The sequence below is a fragment of the Hypanus sabinus genome, chromosome 9 (assembly GCF_030144855.1).
Source record: "Hypanus sabinus isolate sHypSab1 chromosome 9, sHypSab1.hap1, whole genome shotgun sequence".
NCBI lineage: Eukaryota > Metazoa > Chordata > Chondrichthyes > Myliobatiformes > Dasyatidae > Hypanus > Hypanus sabinus.
Window position 1 is genome coordinate 18,189,822 of NC_082714.1, and position 19,514 is coordinate 18,209,335.

Consider the following 19,514-nt stretch of genomic DNA (forward strand, 5'->3'; position numbering starts at 1 on the left):
AATTCCCTAACATTCAGAAGACTGTGTTAAATTTTCCATATGGGAAACTTTTCCAGCTCAGCCTGAAAAAAGTTATACAACATTTAGGAACAGTTATAGAAATGCAAATTACCTTTGCTAAAATGGAAAATGTTGCGTATTGAAAGGCTTGCATTCCTTTCACAATATTTTGCAACATGTAAAATAGTTTATATAATTTCATTTCATATATGTTTCATTTTTATCATCATCACCTACATTAATAATTGTGAAATAATTGTGTAAATTAGAAACCGACCATCGCAATTATCTGCCAAGCACGCTGAATAATTACACTTCACGATCTTTTCATAAGTTTTCGAATGGTGAGTCGTAACATTTTTTTTGCTTTGGTTTTGTGAGCTAGTCAGTTATTGCAAGATAAGCAAAGGTAGAGATAGAACTTGTGAATTCCCTCCGCATTATAGAATAATTTATTTGCAAGTGTTGGTGTGTATGTAAGACAATGTGGATGCGAAATTGCGAGGATTCCCAATACTTCAGTGATGACACCGGCAGCAAAAGAATGTAGAGAAGACATCATTGATTGGTATTTACCTGCACCCGGTCCCTTGCGTATTTGCGTGTTATTATAATTGGCCGACTGAGCAATATTTGGCGCAAAGTGTCTCTTTTCGTCGTGTATTAGCATAAGGGGTTGCAATAATAAAATTGTGTAATAATAAAATTGAAATAGCGTGCACGCGTTTTACACACTGCGGATCAACAGCATATTAGCATACGTGACTTGTCAGCCTTGCATTGCAATTGCGTGCAAGTAGAAAGACATCGGATTTTTTAAGAGTGCAAGAATTTTATTTGCCTTCTTTTTACTGGTGCCCATCGGGGGATATCAGCAAGTCAGGGGTCGGATTTGAGCAACTTTGGTCAATATTCTGTCTTTTTGCAAAATTCCGTCGCATCTCCCCTTGCGACGCCGCAAAACTTCGTCTTTCAGACGCAGCAAAAGTGCGTCGGCCCTCCGGAGTGCAAATTCAACTCAAGGGTCGCCATTTTAAGCTCTCGGGTTTATAGGGAATGTATCCTTATGTAAAAGTACGCTAGAGTTGCGCACAAACTGCGGCCGGCTGCTCCTAATGGCGCAGGAAGAAGCGTTCCGCCGCCGCAAGCTGAATTTTAACGAGGAGGAGACCGAGGTCCTGATCCGTGAGGTGACACTGAATCAGGAGCAGCTGTTTGGTAGAGGTGTCGCCAAAATCCCACCAGGGGCCAAAACTAAGATCTGGCTGTCAATACTGGCCAAGGTTAATGCTGTGTCCAAGTGTACCAGGGACATAGGAGACATCAAGAAGAGGTGGTATGACATGTGTCATCGGACTAAAGATAAGGTGGTCAGACTGGCACAGGAGGCAATGCAGAGTGAGCGAATTGCCCAAACTCTGCAGCAGGAGAATGCCATTCAGAGCATTGCTAACTATGATCCAGCCCCACTGAGTACCAGCAATGACAGTGAGCCCAGCACCAGTAGGAGCAGCCGGGATGGCCATGCAAGCAGAGACAGGGGCAGTCAACAGAAGAAACCTGCACTACCCAGCAAGATGACTTGGCAAGCCAAACAGGTGCCAGTGCAGCCATTGCCAGATCATCCAGTCCAGTGGCCACCGGTCCTGCTATTCACTATGGACCAGAATGCTGCAGAGGAAAGCAACCAGGAGCCTCAAGGTCACCAAGCTAATGTAGACTTCCATGGTGAGTCACCTTGCTAAAGTAAGCTTACTTACTTACTTAAGCCCATCACCCCTACTGGAGCATTGGTCACCAAAAGCAGCTTACCGGAGTCCTCTGTTCAGACTTGTCTTTCAAATTGTCCCCAGTTGTAACCAATCTTCAAAGACCCTTCCTCCCTCTCAGGGATGAGAACTTTGGAGCTTCTGTTGGCATTTCTGTAGCTGTGGGTTTTTGCAGGATAGAGTTGTAGCCACATGCCTGACCCTTGTCTTTTCAAAGCTAGACTTTGGACCATCCATGGTGGAGTTCTGTTTGACAGCACATGTCACCAAATCTCCTCAGTAACATACCCAGTAGATATACCTGCGGAGTCTAATCCCTAAAGGAACACAATAAAAATCATCCCATGGCTCAGTGTGAATCACAGGTAGTTAATGTCAAGATTGCTGCCCATTCTGATGTCAGAGACTTTTTCCAGTTTGCTCCATCCACCTTAGCCCTTCTTCTACTTGAGAGTTAACTAGAAACATAGAACAGTACAGACTCTTTGGCTCATGATGCTGTGCTGACCTTTTAACTTACTCAAAGATTAATCTAATGCTTTCCCCTCGCCTATCCCTCCACTTTTCTTTCACCCATGTGCCTATCTAAGAGGCTGAAAAATGTCTCTAATGTACCTTCCTCTACCATCACCCCTGCCTATGTGTTCCATGCACCCACTATTCTCTATAAAAACAACCTACCTCTGACATCCCCCCCAATCACCTTAAGATTATGCCCCTTTGTATTAGCCATTGTCACATTGGAAATAAAATCTCAGGTTGTCTACTCAATTTGTGTCTCTTATCATCATGTACACCTGTATCAAGTCACCTCTCATTCTGCAAATGCTGGAGAAACTCAGCAGGCCAAGCAGCATCTATGGAAAAGTGTAAACAGTTGATATTTTGGGCCGAGACCCTTCATCAGGACTGGACTCCCACCTTCTTACTCTGAGTTCTCATCTTTTTTCTCCAGTACCGATGAAGGGTCTCAACCCAAAATGTTGACTGTTTACTCTTTCCCTTAGATGCTGCCTGGCCTGCTGAGTTCCTCCAGCATTTTGTGTGTGTTGGTTGGATTTCCAGCATCCGCAGATTTTCTATTCTTTGTGATTGGACACTTCACATCCTCCTTTGCTTCAAAGAGAAAGGCCTTAGCTCACTCAACCTTTCCTCATAAAGCAGGCTCTCTAAAAGCAGGGAGCATCCTGGTTAATCTTCTCTGTACCTACTCTTAATTTTCTTCTTATAATGAGGTGACCAGAACTGAACTAAAAAGGTCCAGTTTCTAAAGGTTTCTCATGAGCTCTTTAGGTTCTCTACTCTCTCCATTAGGAAAGATAGACAAGCAATATATAGTGCATGCAGTTGCTTCTCCACACAAACATCTTACAATTACCCCAGCTTTGCTGAAGCAGTTCCACTTAAATTGGGAACTTCCCTCTGGAAATTTTGAAATAGATACAGTATCTGTTGGGAGGCACTTCAAATTCACTCCACTACCAGTGCCCATATTGCTCTGTAACACTAACCTTTTGTGTATCCTGTTCTCTCACTTTGTTTCTCTGTACTCAGTATGAAACAAAACACCTAAATTCAGCTGAATTTTCATTGATGTATAACATTCAATATAATTTACAATGTAACCTTAACAAAAACCAAAAGTCATGTTTCAAGTTGGGCTTGGAAAAGTTTTCCTTTTCTGTTCGGTTCAGGAGTGTGCATTCCATAATGTCATAAGATATAGGAGAAGAATTAGGCCATTTGGGCCATCGAGTCTGCTCTAGAATTTAATCATGTCTGATCCATTTCCCTCTCACTCCCAAACTCCTGCCTTCCCCCTGACTGACAAATCAAGAATCTATCAACCTCTGCCTTAAATGTACCCAATAAAATGGCTTCCATAGCCACCTATGACAATTCCAGATTCGCCACTCTCTGGTTAAAGAAATCCCTCCTCATTTCCATTCTAAATGGACATCCCTCTACTCTGAGGCTGTGTCCTCTGGTCTTAGACCCCCCCCCCCCACTTAATATTATTTTTCAGAATCAGGTAAACAAAAATAATTTCAGAAGATTAATCAATTTTTGGCTTTTATGGGTTGACAATGTATTGAAGGTTATGCAGCCTGGCTATATTGATCCAAGATATTATTCTGTCATACCACTGTCTAATATGTTTTATTGTATGGCACAAACAAATATATTGGTCTTCAATCATTACAGGAGATCCAGATTTTAAAAACTGCGTTCTTAACACAGAATTCACAGTTGATACTCTAAAAGGTTTCACCCAAAAGCAAATTCCTGATTTTTATTAAGTTGTCTTTTATTCATAATTTTTAAGTTGGTAGTTATGGATACACTATAAAAAATCAATATACCCATTTTGATTTATGGAAGAGCTACAAAAACCACTGTAGAATCTGCTGTTGTGTTATGTGTAATTCAAAAGTGGTTTATGGGTGGAAAATGGATCCTGTTTACACTCTCCCTTAGGTTAGTCATTTAATTTGTTATTCATTATAGGTTTATGACTCTTAAAAAAGATAGTTTGAGTGAAAGTGAAGCCAAATTTTCTGCTAAATTGCACTTTTACAATGGAATACAAACATTCTCTATTGTTTTATTAAATAGATGAAGGACATATTGGATAAAATCTGCCTGCTAAATAACAGTGAGGATAATTTATTTGTGATTAGTATACAAGACGAGGAAGTACAGTCAAATTTTAGTGCCCAAAGATCATGATCCCCCATTAGTTTCACAAACATAGAATCACACTATTTATAAAAATCAAGTGCTCTATCTCCTTTCTTGATGTAGTGAATAAAGTCCTATATTTTCAAAAATAAATAGCTTTAATTATGAGATAATAGTTAATTACTGCCAATGGGTCTTTGGCACTGAAGAGTAACTATTAACATTGTGCATTGATTATTTTAATTAAATGAATTTAAAAATAGCAAATATACTTTAAGAAAAGATTTTTAAGTTCCTCTTTTATTCCAAAAGACCATTAGACATAGGAGCAGAATTAGGCCATTTGGCCCATTGAGTCTGTTCTGTCATTTCATCATGGCTGATCCATTTTTCTTCCCAGTCCCAATCTCCTGCCTTCTCCGCATATTCCTTCGTGCCCTAACTAATCAAGAACCTATTAACCTCTGCCTTAAATATACCCAATTACTTGTCTCCACAGCTGCAAAAAATTTTGGTGTGGCAAAAAATTCCGCAGATTTACCATTCTCTGGTTAAAGAAATTCCTCATCATCCCCATTCTAAAAGGACACCACTCCATTTTAAGACTTTGGTCTTATACTCTCCCACCATTGAGTATATCCTCTCCACATCCATTCTATCAAGTCCTTTCACCTTATGATGGGTTTCAATGAGGACACCCTTCATTCTTCTGAATTCTAGTGAATACAGGCCCAGAGCTATCAAATGCACTTCATATGACAAGTCGTTCAAACGGAGAATCATTTTTGTGAATATCCTTTGAATCCTCTCCATTTTCAGCATATCCTTTCTAAGATAAGGGGCTCAAAACTGCTCACAATACTCCAGTGCTTTATAAAGTCTCAACATTACATCATTGCTTTTATATTCTAGTCCTCTTGAGATGAATACTAACATTGCATTTGCCTTCCTCACTACAGACTCAACCTGCAAATTAACCTTTAGAGAATCCTGCATAAGCACTCCCTAGACCCTTTGCACCTTTTTTGTATTTTCTCTCCATTTACAAAATAGTTAACCCTTTCATTTCTTCTACCAAAGGGCAAGAGCATATGCTTCTCAACACTGTATTCTATCAGCCATTTCTTTGATATTCTCCCAAACTGTAAGGTCCTTCTATAGCCTCTCTACTTCCTCAAAACTCTCAAAACTACCTGCCCTTCCACATATCTTCATATTGTCTGCAAACTTTGAAACAAAGCCATCAATTCTATCATCCTAATCATTCATATATAACGTAGAAAGAATTGGTTCCAACACAGATCCTTGTAGAATACCACTGGTCACCAGCAGCCAACCAGAAAAGGCTCCCTTTATTCTGAATATTTACCTCCTTCCAATTATCCATTGCTTTATCCAAGTTAGAATCTTCCCTGTAATACCATCGGCTCATAGCTTGTTAAGCAACCTCATGTGTGGCACCTTGTCAAAGGTCTTTTGAAAATCCAAATACATAAAGTCAACCAATTAACTTTTGTCTATCCTGCTTGTTATTTCTTGTAATAATTCCAACAGATTTGTCAGGCAAGATTTTCCCTTCAGGAAACCATGCTGACTATTGCCTATTTTATCATATGCCTCCAAGTACCCCAAAACCACATCCTTAACAATTGACACCAACAACTTCACAAACACTGAGGTCAGACTAATTTTCTATCTTCTGTAATTGGCCTATATGGCCTATAATTTCCTATCTTCTGCCTCTCTCCTTTCTTGAATAGTGGAGTAACATTTGCAATTTTCTAGTCTTCTGGAACCATACCAAATTCTAGTGATTCTTGAAAGATCATTACTAATATGTCCACAATCTCTTCAGCCACTTCTTTCAGAACTCTGGGTCCAGGTGACTTATCTACATTCAGACCCTTCAGTTTCACAAGAAACTTCTCCGTAGTAATGGTAACTTCACAGACTTCATGACCCCTGACACCTGGAACTTCTACCATACTGTTAGTGTCTTCCACAGTGAAGACTGATGCAAAATACTTATTCAGTTCATCCACCATTTCCTTGTCCCCCATTACTACCTTATATATGAAAGATGCATTGGTCATGATCTTTCAAGAATCACTTGGTTCTGGCATGGTCCCAGAGGACTGGAAGATTGCAAATGTCACTTCACTCTTTAAGAGGGGAGGAAGGCAAAAGAAAGGAAATTATAGGCCAGTTAGTCTAACCTCAGTGGTTGGGAAAGTGTTGAAGTCTATTACTTAGGATGAGGTTTTGAGGAACTTGGAGACTAATGATAAAGTAAGTCAAACTCAGCATGGTTACTGTAACGGGAAATCTTGCCTGACAAATCTGTTGGAGCTCTTTGAGAAAGTAACAAGCAGGGTTGACAAAGGAGAGTCAGTGGATGTCATTTACTTGGATTTTCAGAAGGCTTTTTATAAGATACCACTCATAAGGCTGCTTAACAAGATAAAATCCTATGGCATTACAAGAAAGATACTGGTATGGATAGTGGAATGGCTGACAGGCAGGAGGCAGTGAGTGGAAGTAAAAGGGACCTTTCTGGTTGGCTGTCAGTGACTAGTGGTGTTCCTCAGAGGTCAGTATTGTGCCACTGCCTTTTACGTTGTTTGTCAATGATTTAGATAATGGAATTGATGGCTTTGTGGCAAAGTTTGCAGTTGTTAGTGCTGAGGAAGCAATGCGATTGAAGCAGGACAGACAAATTGGAAGGAACAGCAAAAAAGTGGTATATGGAATACAGTGTTGGGAAATGTATGATAATGCATTTTGGTAAAAGGAACAATAGTGTGGACTATTATCTAAATGGGGAGAAGGTTCAAACATCAGAAGTGCAGAAAGACTTCTGGGAGTCTTGTATGAGGACTCCTAAGATTAATTTACATGTTCAGTCTGTGGTAAAGAAGACAAATGCAATGTTGGCACTTATTTCAAGGGGAATAGAATATAAAAGCAAGGAGATAATGCCGAGCCTTTATAAGACACTAGTCAAGCTGCACTTGGAGTTTTGGGCCCCATATCTCGGTAAGAATGTGTTGTCATTGGAGAGAGACCAGAGGAGGTTCACAAGGATGATTCTGGAAATGAAGGGGTTAACATATGAGGAGCATTTGGCAGCTTTGGGCCTGTACTCACTGGAACATAAAAGAGCTTGTGGGGATCTCATTGAGACCTACCGAATGTTGAAAAGACTAGACATGGTGGATGTGGAGAGGATGTTTCCTAGGGTGGGGGTATTTAGAACTAGAGGGCACAGCCTCAAAATTAGGGTTGACCCTTTAGAACAGAGATAAGGAGGAATGTTTTTAGCCAAAGAATTGTAAATTTGTGGAATGCCCTGCCACAGAGTGCAGTGGAGGCCGAGTCTGTGGGTATATTTAAGGTGGAAGTTGATCATTTCCTGATTGGTCAGGGCATCAAAGGATACGGTGAGAAGGCAAATGTATGGGGTCAAGTGGGATCCAGGGTCAGCCATGATAGAATGGCAGAGCCAACTTGATGGACTGAATAGCCTAATTCTGCTCCTATGTCTTATGGTCTACCTCTCCAGCATCATTTTCTAGCGGTCCGATATCGACGCTCGTCTCTCTTCTACACTTTATGTGTCTGAAGAAAGTTTTGGTATCCTCTTTAATAAAGCGTACAAATTCTCTAACTTCCCACTAATTTTGCTTTATTATATGCCCTTTCTTTGGCTTTTATGTTAGTTTTTCCTGTTAACCACGGCTATATCATCTTGTGTTTAGAATACTTCTTCCTCTTTGGGATGTATATATTCTGTGCCTTCCAAATTGCTCCCAGAAATTTCAGCCATTGCTGCTCTGCCATCATCCCTGCCAGTATTCTTTTCAATTCAATTCTGGCCAGCTGCTCTGTCATCCCTCTGTAATCCCTCTGTAATTCCCTTCACTCCACTGTAATACTGTTACACCTGACTTTAGCTTTTCCTTGTCAAAATTCAGGGTGAATTCAATCATATTATGATCACTTGCCCCTAAAAGTTATTTTACCTTAAGTTCTCTATTCAATTCTGGATCATTGCACAATACCCAATCCAGAATAGCTGATCCCCTAGTGGGCTCAACCACGAGCTGCTCTATTAAAATATCTTGTAGACATTCTAGAAATTCCCCCTCTTGGAATACAGCAACAACTGATTTTCCCAATCTTCCTGCATATTTAAATCCCCCATGATTATTGTAACATCACCCTTTATCATGCATTTTCTATCTCCCATTGTAATTTGGAGACCACATCCATACTCCTGTTTGAGGGTCTGTATATAGCCCCCATCATGGTCTTTTTACCCTTGCAGTTCCTGAGCTCTATCTACAATGATTCAACACCTTCCGACCCTATGTCATCTCTTTCTAATGATTTGATGTCAATTTTTACCGGCAGAGTAACACCACCGTCTCTTTCTTCCTGCCTGTCCTTTTGACACAATGTGTATCTTTTGACATTAACCCTCCCAGCGATAATTTTCTTTCAGCCATTATTCAGTGACGCCTACAACAGTATACATGCCAACTGTGACTGTGCTACAAGTTAATCTACTTTATTACGTATACTGCACACATTCAAATATAACACCTTCAGTCCTTTATTTATCCTTTTTGATTTTGTCCACCTTTTATGTTGCAACTCATCCTGTTGACTGCAATGTTGCCCTGTCATCAGCCTGTCCTTGCTAGGAGTCTCACTACACATTGCCTCTGTTTGTAAACCAATTATCTCATCTTCAGCTCTATCACTCTGCTTCCCATTCCCCTGCCAAATTATTTTAAACCCACCCAAACAACTCTAGCCAACCTGCCTGCAAGGATATTGTAAACCTTTGGGTTTAGGTGTAACCCATCCCTTTTGTCTAGGTCATACTTTCCCAATGATTCATAAATCTGAACCCCTACCTCCTGCACCAGTTCCTCAACCATGCATTCACCTACCAAATCATTCTATTGTTACTCTCACTGGTTTGTGGTGCTTTTTCTCAGCTTTCTACTTAGCTCCATAAAACTTTCTTCAGGACTTCCTCACTTTGTCCACCTACGTTATTGGTGCCAATATGCACCAAGACTAGCTAGGCCGAACAACCTGTTTATGTGCTGTACTTCTCTATGACCCTATGTATGAACAGGTGAAATGATAGACATGGACAGTAGGGGGTATAAATTTTATAGAGAGTGGCAGGGGCTGCCAGAGATGGTGATGGAAACAGATATGCTTGTGGTTTTTAAGAATCATTTATGCAGATACATGAATATGCAAGGATGGAGGAACAATGATAATATGCAGGCAGATGGTTTAATTTAATAAAACATTAACGTCAGCACAGATTTTATGGGCCAAAGGATCTGTTCCTGTGCTGAACTATGTTCTATACACTGCAAAATCTAGACCCTTCATAAACATTGTAGACTGTCTATCAATAAATTGAATCCTAGCAATCATGTGGTTTTTGAAAAGTAGTATTCACAATTGAAAGTCTGATCTGATAACATTGCAGTCAGAAAAAAAACTAGATTTCTGATACCACCTACACTCAAGGTTCAACATGTTGTGCATTCAGAGATGCACTTTTGCACACCACTGTTGTAACACATGGTTATTTAAGTTACTGTCAACTTCCTGTCAGCTTGAATCAGTCTGGCTGTTTTCCTCTGACCTCTCTCATTAAGAGGTGTTTTCACCCACAGAACTGCCACTCACTGGATGTTTTTTTTTGTTGTTGTTTCTTTGTGCCATGCCCTATAAACTCTAGAGAATGTCCCAGGAGATTGGCAGTTTCCGAGATACTCAAACCATCCTGTCTGTCACCAAAAATGATTGCACAGTCAAAGTCACTTGGATGACATTTCTTCCCATTCTGATATTTGGTCTGAACTATAACTGAATCTCTTGACCATGTTTGCATGCTTTTATGTATTGAATTGGTGCTAGGTGATTGGCTGATTAGATATTTGCATGAATGAGCTGGTGTACCTAATAAAATGGCCACTGAGTATAAGTTCTGATATGCATTGTTGAGGACATTATCTTCTCAATGATTGTCATATATATGTTCAACAGAGACCATTGTTGATGTGAAACAGGAAGACATTAGTTCAAGCGTTGATGTGGATTATTCTTCTCCAGAAATTGGATCTCCAGTAGTCTCCCGAGAAGAAAGTCCATTCCAGCTGGGGAAGAGAGGGCGTAAGCAAATTTCTGAGGAAGAACTATTAGGTATCCAGGAGCAGCACAACCTATTACTCGGGGTTGGCAATGATGAGTTGCATGGCATCAGGCAGGAATTAAGAGAGCTTCGAAATGACATTCAAGAATTGACCACGACTATCAGACAACCCTTGGAGCGCCTGGCAGATTATGTACAGGCACTCCTTCCATTGTTGCAGCATCCTCCTCGTCCCCACGTGACAGAGACGACTGATGCTTTCACACAGCACGATAACAAGGAGTCTAGTGAGTTCCATTCTCGTGGCTGCCGGACTGGGCGAAAAGCCCGCAAGAGAGCAAAGGTCAATGTGCAATAAAGACAAGTTCTGGCAAAAATGCCAGAAACAATCAGCAGTCCAGGCAGCATCTGTGGAAAGCGAATGAATTGATGTTTCTGGCTGGGAACCCTTCCATAGAATTGGGAAAGAAAGAAACAACAAACTTGTTTCTAATGGAAGCTTTTTTTCCCTAGAATGCCTACCTTGAAGAGGTTCTCCGACGGGACTTCCATTTGTCCCTTTGACTCATTTTGCCAAAGAGTACTTAACATGAAGCATTAACTGTTTCTCTGCTTGCAGATCCTGCCTAACCTGCTGAGTGCTTCCTGTATTTTCTGTTTTTTTAATTTAAGATTTATAGTTTCTGCAGGTTCTGATCTTCATCTGAATGTATAATATGTGTTTGATTAAGATGAAAAGACATAAGAGTAGTATTAGATCATTTGGCCTATGGATTTTGCTCCACCATTTCATCATGATTAATTTATTATCCCTCCCAATCTCATTCTCTTGCCTTTTCACCTAACATTTGCTGCCCTTACTACTAATCAAGAACCTATCAATATCCGCTTTAACTATACCAAATGACTTGGCCTCCATAGCCATCTTTGTCAATACATTCCACAGATTCACCACTGTCTGGCTAAATAAATTCCTCTTCATCTACGTCCTTCTATTCTGAGGCTATATACTCTGGTCCTCGCCTCCCCCACAATGACATCTTCTCCATGTCCACTCTATCCAGGCCTTTAAATATTCAGAAAGTTTCAATAAGATTCCCCTCATTCTTCTGAACTCCAGTGAGTACAGGCCCAGAGCCATCAAATGCACCTCATATGTTAACCCTTTCATTCCTAGGATCATTCTTGTAACCTCCTCTGGACTTTCTCGTATGATGTGGGCATCGCAGAGTTGTGGCTCATGTGGTTCTTTTGAGGGAATTTGAGTAGCTAAGGACCAAATTAAAATGTAGAACCAAAAAGGTAATAATCTCTGGATTGTTACCCAAGCCATGTGCAAATTGGGTTAGTAAAATCAGAAAGATAAATATGTGCCTCAAAGATGGCATGGGACAAGTGGGTTTAGACTTTGATAGAGTTTTGCTACATTCGTTTTCATCTCTGGGTTTACTTGATTGCACAATAGCTTTTAGTTATATGTTTAATGAATAAGTTTATGTAATGCTGTTATCACCAGGATTTTATTAATGTGTGTTGTTGGGAGTATGGAGCGTTCAAACATTACATTGGTTTGGATTGTTCAAATGAAGTATTTTGGACTTGGCTGAATTAGACATTTGATCACATATTTTTGTAGTGTGAACAATTTGAGGCAATGAATTACATTGATCGCAAAATAAGTATATTGTCATGACATTAACACATTTTTGATAATGTATATTTTCCTACAGTGTATTGGTGTGAGTATACAAAATATGGCAAGCTAAAATGAAATGTTGCTCATTGTGAGTAATCTTAAGGCTGTTTTAAGAGTATACATAGATCTTAAGCAACACTTGTGAAAATGTTTCTGAAATGGGTTAACTTGAAAATTTGTAACAACATACACTCAGTGTCCACTTTATTAGGTGTATATTCGTGGTCTTCTTCACAGTATCCCTAGCCCAACTACTTCACGGTTTGACGTGATCAGGAGATTGAGGAGATCAGTGGCTTTTGACATACTCAAACCATCTTGTTTAGCACCAACATCTATTCCAATCGCTTAGGTCACATTTCTACCCATTTTGATATTTGGTCTGAACAACAGCTGAACTTCTTGACCATGTCTGCATGCTTTTATGCATTGAGTTGCTGCCACATGATTGGCTGATTAGATATTTACATTAACCGGGTGTCCAGGTGTACCTAATAAAATGGCCACTAAGTCTAGTTCATCTGAAGCTTTCAAGTGCAAGAAACAATTGTGAAAATGCTTCTGAAATATGTAACATTAAACTTGGAAGCAACAGAAAAATACTTACACTATATTAAAATTATATTACACAAATGAAGCTCTTAGCAATCATTTCATTGGATTAATTCACTTTGTTAAAGCAATGACTTGTGAATACAGTGAGGGCAAATTTTTGTAACTTGTACAGCTATAACACAGAGGTTGCCTGTATTAGATTTTCAAAAGTAAATATCGTCCAGTTGATTTTTTTCAAGTATTGGAATGTTGGAAATAATTTGTAAAAATTTAATTGTGAGTATTATAATTTAAAACTTTGGGGCGGAGTAGCTAGAAGAACTATGATTCTGACCTAGATTTAGAAATGTTTTCACCCACTGAAAGGTACACTAATTCAGGTCTTCCCAACCATTTTTTACCATTAACCGAGGAGTCGATGAACCCCAGGTTGGGAACCCCTGCACGAATTAAATGCATCACACACGCACTGACATGCCTTGCTATAACAAAGATGTTCTTTGTGAACTCGGCTAGCATTACCTTGGGTACACGCAGTGGTGTGTCTAGTAGGGCTGCTGTTTCATCAATTTCTGGTGCCTGTCTGTGTGCCCCTTGCAGATTCTTTGTGTAATTGCCTGGATTTGCCCCCAGTACTCTAGTTTCATCCCATGTCCCAATGACTTGGAGGTTAGTAAGTTAATTGGCCACTGTAAATAGCCCTAAACATAGTGGCAACATGGAGACAGACCCTGTGGCCCAGCTAGTCCATGCCAAGCAAGATGCTCATCCAGACTAATCCTATTTGCTTGCATTTGGCCCTTAATTTTCTAAACCTTTCCTATCCATAGATCTGTTCAACTGTGTTTTTTAAACGTTGTTACTGTACCTGCCTCAAACATTTCTCCTACCAACTCATTCCACATGCCATATGTACCATGTGTAAATAAAATAAAGTTGTTCCTCATATTCTTGTTAAAACCTTTACTCTTTCACCTTAAACCCTGAGAAAAAGACTGAGTGTGTTCACCTATCAGTACCCCTCATGATTTTATACATCTTTATATGATCATCTTGTAATTGAAAGGAAAAGGTCCTAGCCTGTCCAACCTTTGTCCGTAACTCAGTCCTTCCAGTCCAGGCAGCATCTTTGTAAATATTTTCTGCAGTCTTTCCAGTTTAAAAACTGTGTTCCTCGAACAGGGTAACTCAAACTGCCCACATTTCTCAAAGTGTTGCTTCACCAGCATCTTGTACAAACACACCATGACCTCCCAGCTTCTGTACTCGGTGCCCTGACTGATTAATGCCAACATGTTAAAAGCTTTCTTCACCAACCTGCCTAACTGTGATCCACTTTCAGGGAACCATGTACCTGAACTCCAGCATCCTTCTTCTGCATTGCTCCCCAAAGCCCTACCATTCAGATGACTGGAAACATCTAGTGTGAGTAGATGGGAATACCTTGAGAATAAAATGGGTTGCAACATATACAAAATGCTGCAGGACTGAGCAGGTCAGGCAGCATCTATAGAAGTGAACAAACCATCAACATTTCAGGATGAGACCCTTCAGGCCTTCCTCCTGCATTTTCTGTATGTTGTTTTGGATTTCCAGCATCTGCAGATTTTTGTGTTTGGAATAAAAAAACAGCAAACAAAAACAGAAGATGCTTGAAGAACTCAGCTAGTCAATTTGCATCTGTGGAATGAGCAGACTGTCCTGCAAAGTAATCACAAAAACTCCAATGTAGATGAGGCCATTTTGTGAATATTGAACAGAGCTGACTAGATGAGAAAAGCAAGTCAATTGCTGCTTCATCTGGATTGGTCGTATGGATCCCAGGATAGTGAGAATGGAGGAAGTGAATAGATAGATGTTGCATCACTTCTGGCTGCATTGGAAGATGTCATGAGGAGTTTCATGAGAATGATCCTGGGAATGAAAGGGTTAACATATGAGGAGTGTTTGCTAGCTCTGGACCTGTATCTGCCAGAGCTTAAAAGAGTGTGTGTGTGTGTGTGTGGGGGGGAGGGGGGAAAGGGATTCTATTTAATCCTATCAAATATTGAAAAGCTTAGATAGATTGGATGTAGAGAGGGTGTTTCATATAGTGGGGGAGTCTAGGATGAGTGGGCACAGCCACAGATTACAAGGATGGCCTTTTAGAACAGAGGTGAGGAGGAATATTTTTAGCCAGAGGGTGATAAATGGCATGCTAATCCATGTAAGTCATCCTTGAATAGTTGAGAAAAACCTGCTACCTGGAGGATAATGTTATGGGGACCTTAGGTTATGAGGAGTAAACAGGAGAATGGGATTGAGAGGGATAATAAATCAGCCACAGTGCAATGGCAGAGCAAACTCCATGGGCCAAATAACAGGAAATTCTGCTCCTATGTCTTATGGTCTAATAACATTTTAAAAACTTGCAGGTTGCTTGAGCCTAGAAGTAAACTCCAACCCCCACTTTATTATGACACAATTGCCTGAGGCCAGAGTTGCCCTTCCAACCTGGCTGCGGTGTCAATTGGATAGGCTGGCAGCATACTGCCCAGGTGAGCATCACTGGAAACAGACCATGAGCATTGGGTCCAGGCAATGAACTAGGAACACCATGTTCCATCTCATAAATTTTAAAAGAATTTAATTTGCTTTGGCTATTGAAATTAGATGGAATTGAAGTTAGGTAGCTATAGTTTATAACAAATTTGGGATATATTTATTTGATCTGGTATGTTCCTATACAATTCCAAGTGGTATCCAATCACTTGATCTTAAAAAAATAGAAAATACAAGGCAGAAAAGTATGGCTGAATGTATATAAAAACATATTTGCAAGATATTCTCTTTTCTCCCCTCTTCCATTAGGGTAGAAGATACAAAATCCTGAAATTACATATCACCATGCTCAAAGACAGTTTCTATCCTACTGTTGTCATGATCTGATCTGTATGAACAATAAGCAAGACACACACAAATTGAGGAACCCAGCAGGTCAGGCAGCATCTATGGAAGGGAATAAACAGTTGACATCTCAGGCTCAAAGCATTCATCAGGACCTGACTTTCTGCATGTCATTTCAACTGCCCTCCCCATTCTCACATCAACGGGATTGTCCTCAGCCTTCTCCACTGCCATAGTGAAACCTAGCACCAACCCATATTCTGCTTGGTTAGCATGCAACCATTGGTATAGACATTGGATATTCCAATTTCAAGTCAACTGTTCCCTCTGTGTTCCTTTTCCACTCCCAGCAGTCCATCCAGGAGTTCTTTCTTGTCATAATCACTTTTCTATCCCCTCTTCTACCCCTGTATTACCTAGAGTTATCACCATTTATACCAACCGACATCACCAACATACCCATCTGCCTGGGTTTCTTCTCCATTGGATTGCCTTTTTTATCCTTTCTCCCACCTGGTTCCAACTGATTGAGTCATCAAAGACTCTAGCAAATGTTTACAGATGTACCATGGAGAGCCTATGAGTGGTTTCATCATAGCCTGGTATGGAGCTCCAATGCATAATATTGAAAGATATTGCAGAGGGTTGTAGACCCAGCCATTTCCATCATGGGCACAAGCCTCCCCACCATTGAAGACTTCTTCAAAAGGTGGCATCCATCATTAATGGTCCTCACCATCTGGGACATGCCCTCTTCTCATTACTACTCTTAGGGAGGAGATACAGAAACCTAAAGACTCACACTCAACATTTTAGAAACGGGTTCTCCCCCCCCCCCATCAGATTTCTGAACAGTCCACGGGGACTCATGAACACTGCCTTACTCATTAACTCTTTTGCACCATTTAAATTGTAATTTATAGTCATTTTAAAAAATATCAAGCAATGTACTGCTGCCTCAAAGCGACACATTTCATGATATATTTCAGTGATAATAAACCTGATTTTAATCGCCCCATCATCCCTCACTTATCTGGTTCCAACTATCGCCTACCAGCTTCTGTTTCCATTCTCTCCCACCTGCCTATATTTGACTTATGTTTCCACCTATTACCTGGCTCTCCCCTTCTTCTCACTTATAAATTCAGCGTTGTACTGCTGAATGCCCCTCTGCACTGCTTTGATGCGGTGTCTTGATCTGAATTATCGACCAACCCTTTGCCGTTTGATCCGCTAAGTTCTTCTAGTGGTAACACACGAAATGCTGGAGTAACACAGCAGGTCAGGCAGCATCTATGGAGAGGAATACACAGTTAACGTTTCGGGCAGAGCCCCTTCAACAGAGCAGTTTTTAAAAAATATACTAGGCTTTCAGTTATACAAATTGTGTTGAAGGCAGCTTGAATTGTTGTGCGCAGAAATATTAACCTGAGCCAAAAAAGAATAGAAATCCCCGAAAAAAAACAAACATTGGTGCTACGTCGATCGATCGCCAATATAAACTAATCGTCTATACCATTAAATAAAATAAGCAAGAATAATTGAAGACCGTGTACGTGAATAACAACGCGAGGTCGAAGCAACAAAGACAAAATGCTGGAGGAACTCGGCAGCTCAGGCAACCTCAATGGAAAATAAATAAACAGTCCATATTTCAGGCCGAGACCCTTCATCGGGGCTGGAAAATAGGGAGAGGACGCCAGAATAAAAAAGTGGGGGAGGATAGCTAGAAGGTGGCAGGTGACGCCAGCTGGGTGGGTAAGGGCTGAAGAGGAAGGAATCTGACAGGAAAAGAGAATGGACCATTGGAGAAAAGAAAGGGGGAGAGAACCCAGGGGAAGTTATGGGCAAGTGAGAAGAGGTAAGAGGCCAGAGTGAGGAATAGAAGAAGAGGGCAGCGGGAGGGTTTTTTTACCGGAAGGAGAAATCGATATTCATGCCATCAGGTTGGAGGGTATCCAGGCGGAATATAAGGTGTTGTTCCTCGACTTCGTCTTCCACAAGGGGAGCCCATGGACCGACATGTCACAAGGGGAATAGGAATCGGAGTAAAACTGTTTGTTCCGCTGTTGGCGGATGGAACGGGTGTGCTTGACGCGAGTTCAAAAGTGTCATTGATAAGAATTCCTCAAATACAGACTGAGAAACTTAATTTTTCAATACGTTTGTGGCGTGACGAATAGGATAAATTCTGTCTGAACACGTATTTAGTGACGCTGCTGATGCGCAGCTATTCACTGTCTATGGGGTCTGGCTGTACACATCTGTCCTCAGTGAAATGTAAAATCTGCTGACGTGAACTATGCTAGCAGTATTGAGCCAAAGTTTTCAGAACGTATTAACCGTGTTGAATGTCTCTCAGATATAAGCTACTAGCATATTTTCTAACTGTAACGAAACCTTTTTGTTATACAAGAAAGTGAGTAATGGGACGGATTTAAATGGAGAACATAGCGTGACCAAAGTTTTCAAAGCAGATTTGAGATAGATTAACCCTTTCGTGTAATTAATTTAAGTGCAATTTCCTTTGTCGTACCTGATGAAAAAAAAATCTGCAGCGCTGAACAATGATGCTTACAAGTAGCGTGGCGTTCAAACGAGAAAGCCTGGGGGTCACACGTCCAGGGGAAGGGTCTCAACACGATATGTCGATTGTCCAGTTCTATCCAGAGATGATGCCTGACCCACTGGGTTTCTTCGGCTTCTTGTGTGTTATTGGGACGCGCGCTTGGAAGACTGGCTGCACCATTCAGTATTATTTCTCTCTCGTGATGGACAGGCACCAGAAAAACACATCGATGTCATTTTTTTTTGCAACATGCGCATGTCTCCAGGCGTATCGTCAACTTTACAGCCCTTAGACTCTAGAGCCTTCAGTTTTATTAAGCCAGGAGGCTCTACAGACCACTATTGGACTCAACTGAAGAAAACAGAATGAGGAATTTGACATCATACAATACGTTTGGACTATACAGGCATCATTCAGAAGGCTTTCTGTGTGGTAGAGTTGATTGTGAGGTCAAAGATTCAGCTCCTAATAGCTCTTCGCCATCGCAGCTCAGCCCTGTAAGGATTCCAGTGAAAACATACCATTTAATCAAAAAGGCAGAGGAATCTGAACCCTTTAAAGAAAGGAGTTTCAATTTCAAGAAGGGCTTATATCAAGCTCTTTCATGTTACAAGGAGAGGACCAGAACTGTAAAGAAACAGAAGATCACCCCTGTCTTCAGATTGAAGCCTGCCTCTTCAAATGAAATTAATTTGTAACTTCATCCCTGTAATTTGTGAATAAAAGTTCAAATGAAATTATAATTATAATTATTCTGTGTTTAAATATATCTAGAAATAAGGTTATCCAATTTTGAAACCAGGAGTGTTAGACTTATTTTTCTTAGATTTAAAGTTTTGAGATTTAGTGTTTCAACTACAATGTTTTTCAGGAATTTACCCTCAATGTAACTTGAAGTGTGCCTCTTATATTTGAAGTGTGAAATCAAGAGATTCTGCAGATGCTGAACATTCAGAGTAACACACACACACGCAAAGTACTGGAGGAACTCAACAGGTCTGGCAACATCTATGGAAGGGTCTTAGCTTGAAAGATCAGCTGTTATTTCTTTTCATAGATGCTGCCTGACCTGCTGAGTTCCTCCAGCATTTTGTGTGTGTTGTTCTATATATGAAGCGTGGTTAAATTTGTATTGAAATACTCTAGCATACACCTTCTTGTTTGACTTAT

At 40.4% G+C, this 19,514-nt stretch overlaps 1 protein-coding gene across 1 annotated transcript; it reads left to right on the forward strand.

Moving 5' to 3' along the window:
* The first annotated feature begins 896 nt into the window (after positions 1–896).
* On the forward strand, positions 897–13,040 carry LOC132398787 (myb-related transcription factor, partner of profilin-like). The gene is made up of 2 exons (XM_059978629.1): positions 897–1,728; positions 10,533–13,040. Exons 1-2 carry the CDS (start codon positions 1,116–1,118, stop codon positions 10,994–10,996), a joined length of 1,077 nt encoding a protein of 358 aa, XP_059834612.1. The 5' UTR covers positions 897–1,115; the 3' UTR covers positions 10,997–13,040.
* The last annotated feature ends 6,474 nt before the right edge of the window (positions 13,041–19,514 follow it).

Bases quoted from the DNA above. Each gene is read 5' to 3' on its own strand.
- LOC132398787 (XM_059978629.1), top strand. From the start codon at position 1,116: ATGGCGCAGGAAGAAGCGTTCCGCCGCCGCAAGCTGAATTTTAACGAG. The intron at 1,729-10,532 runs GTGAGTCACCTT...TATGTTCAACAG, and splicing joins AGCTAATGTAGACTTCCATG to AGACCATTGTTGATGTGAAA.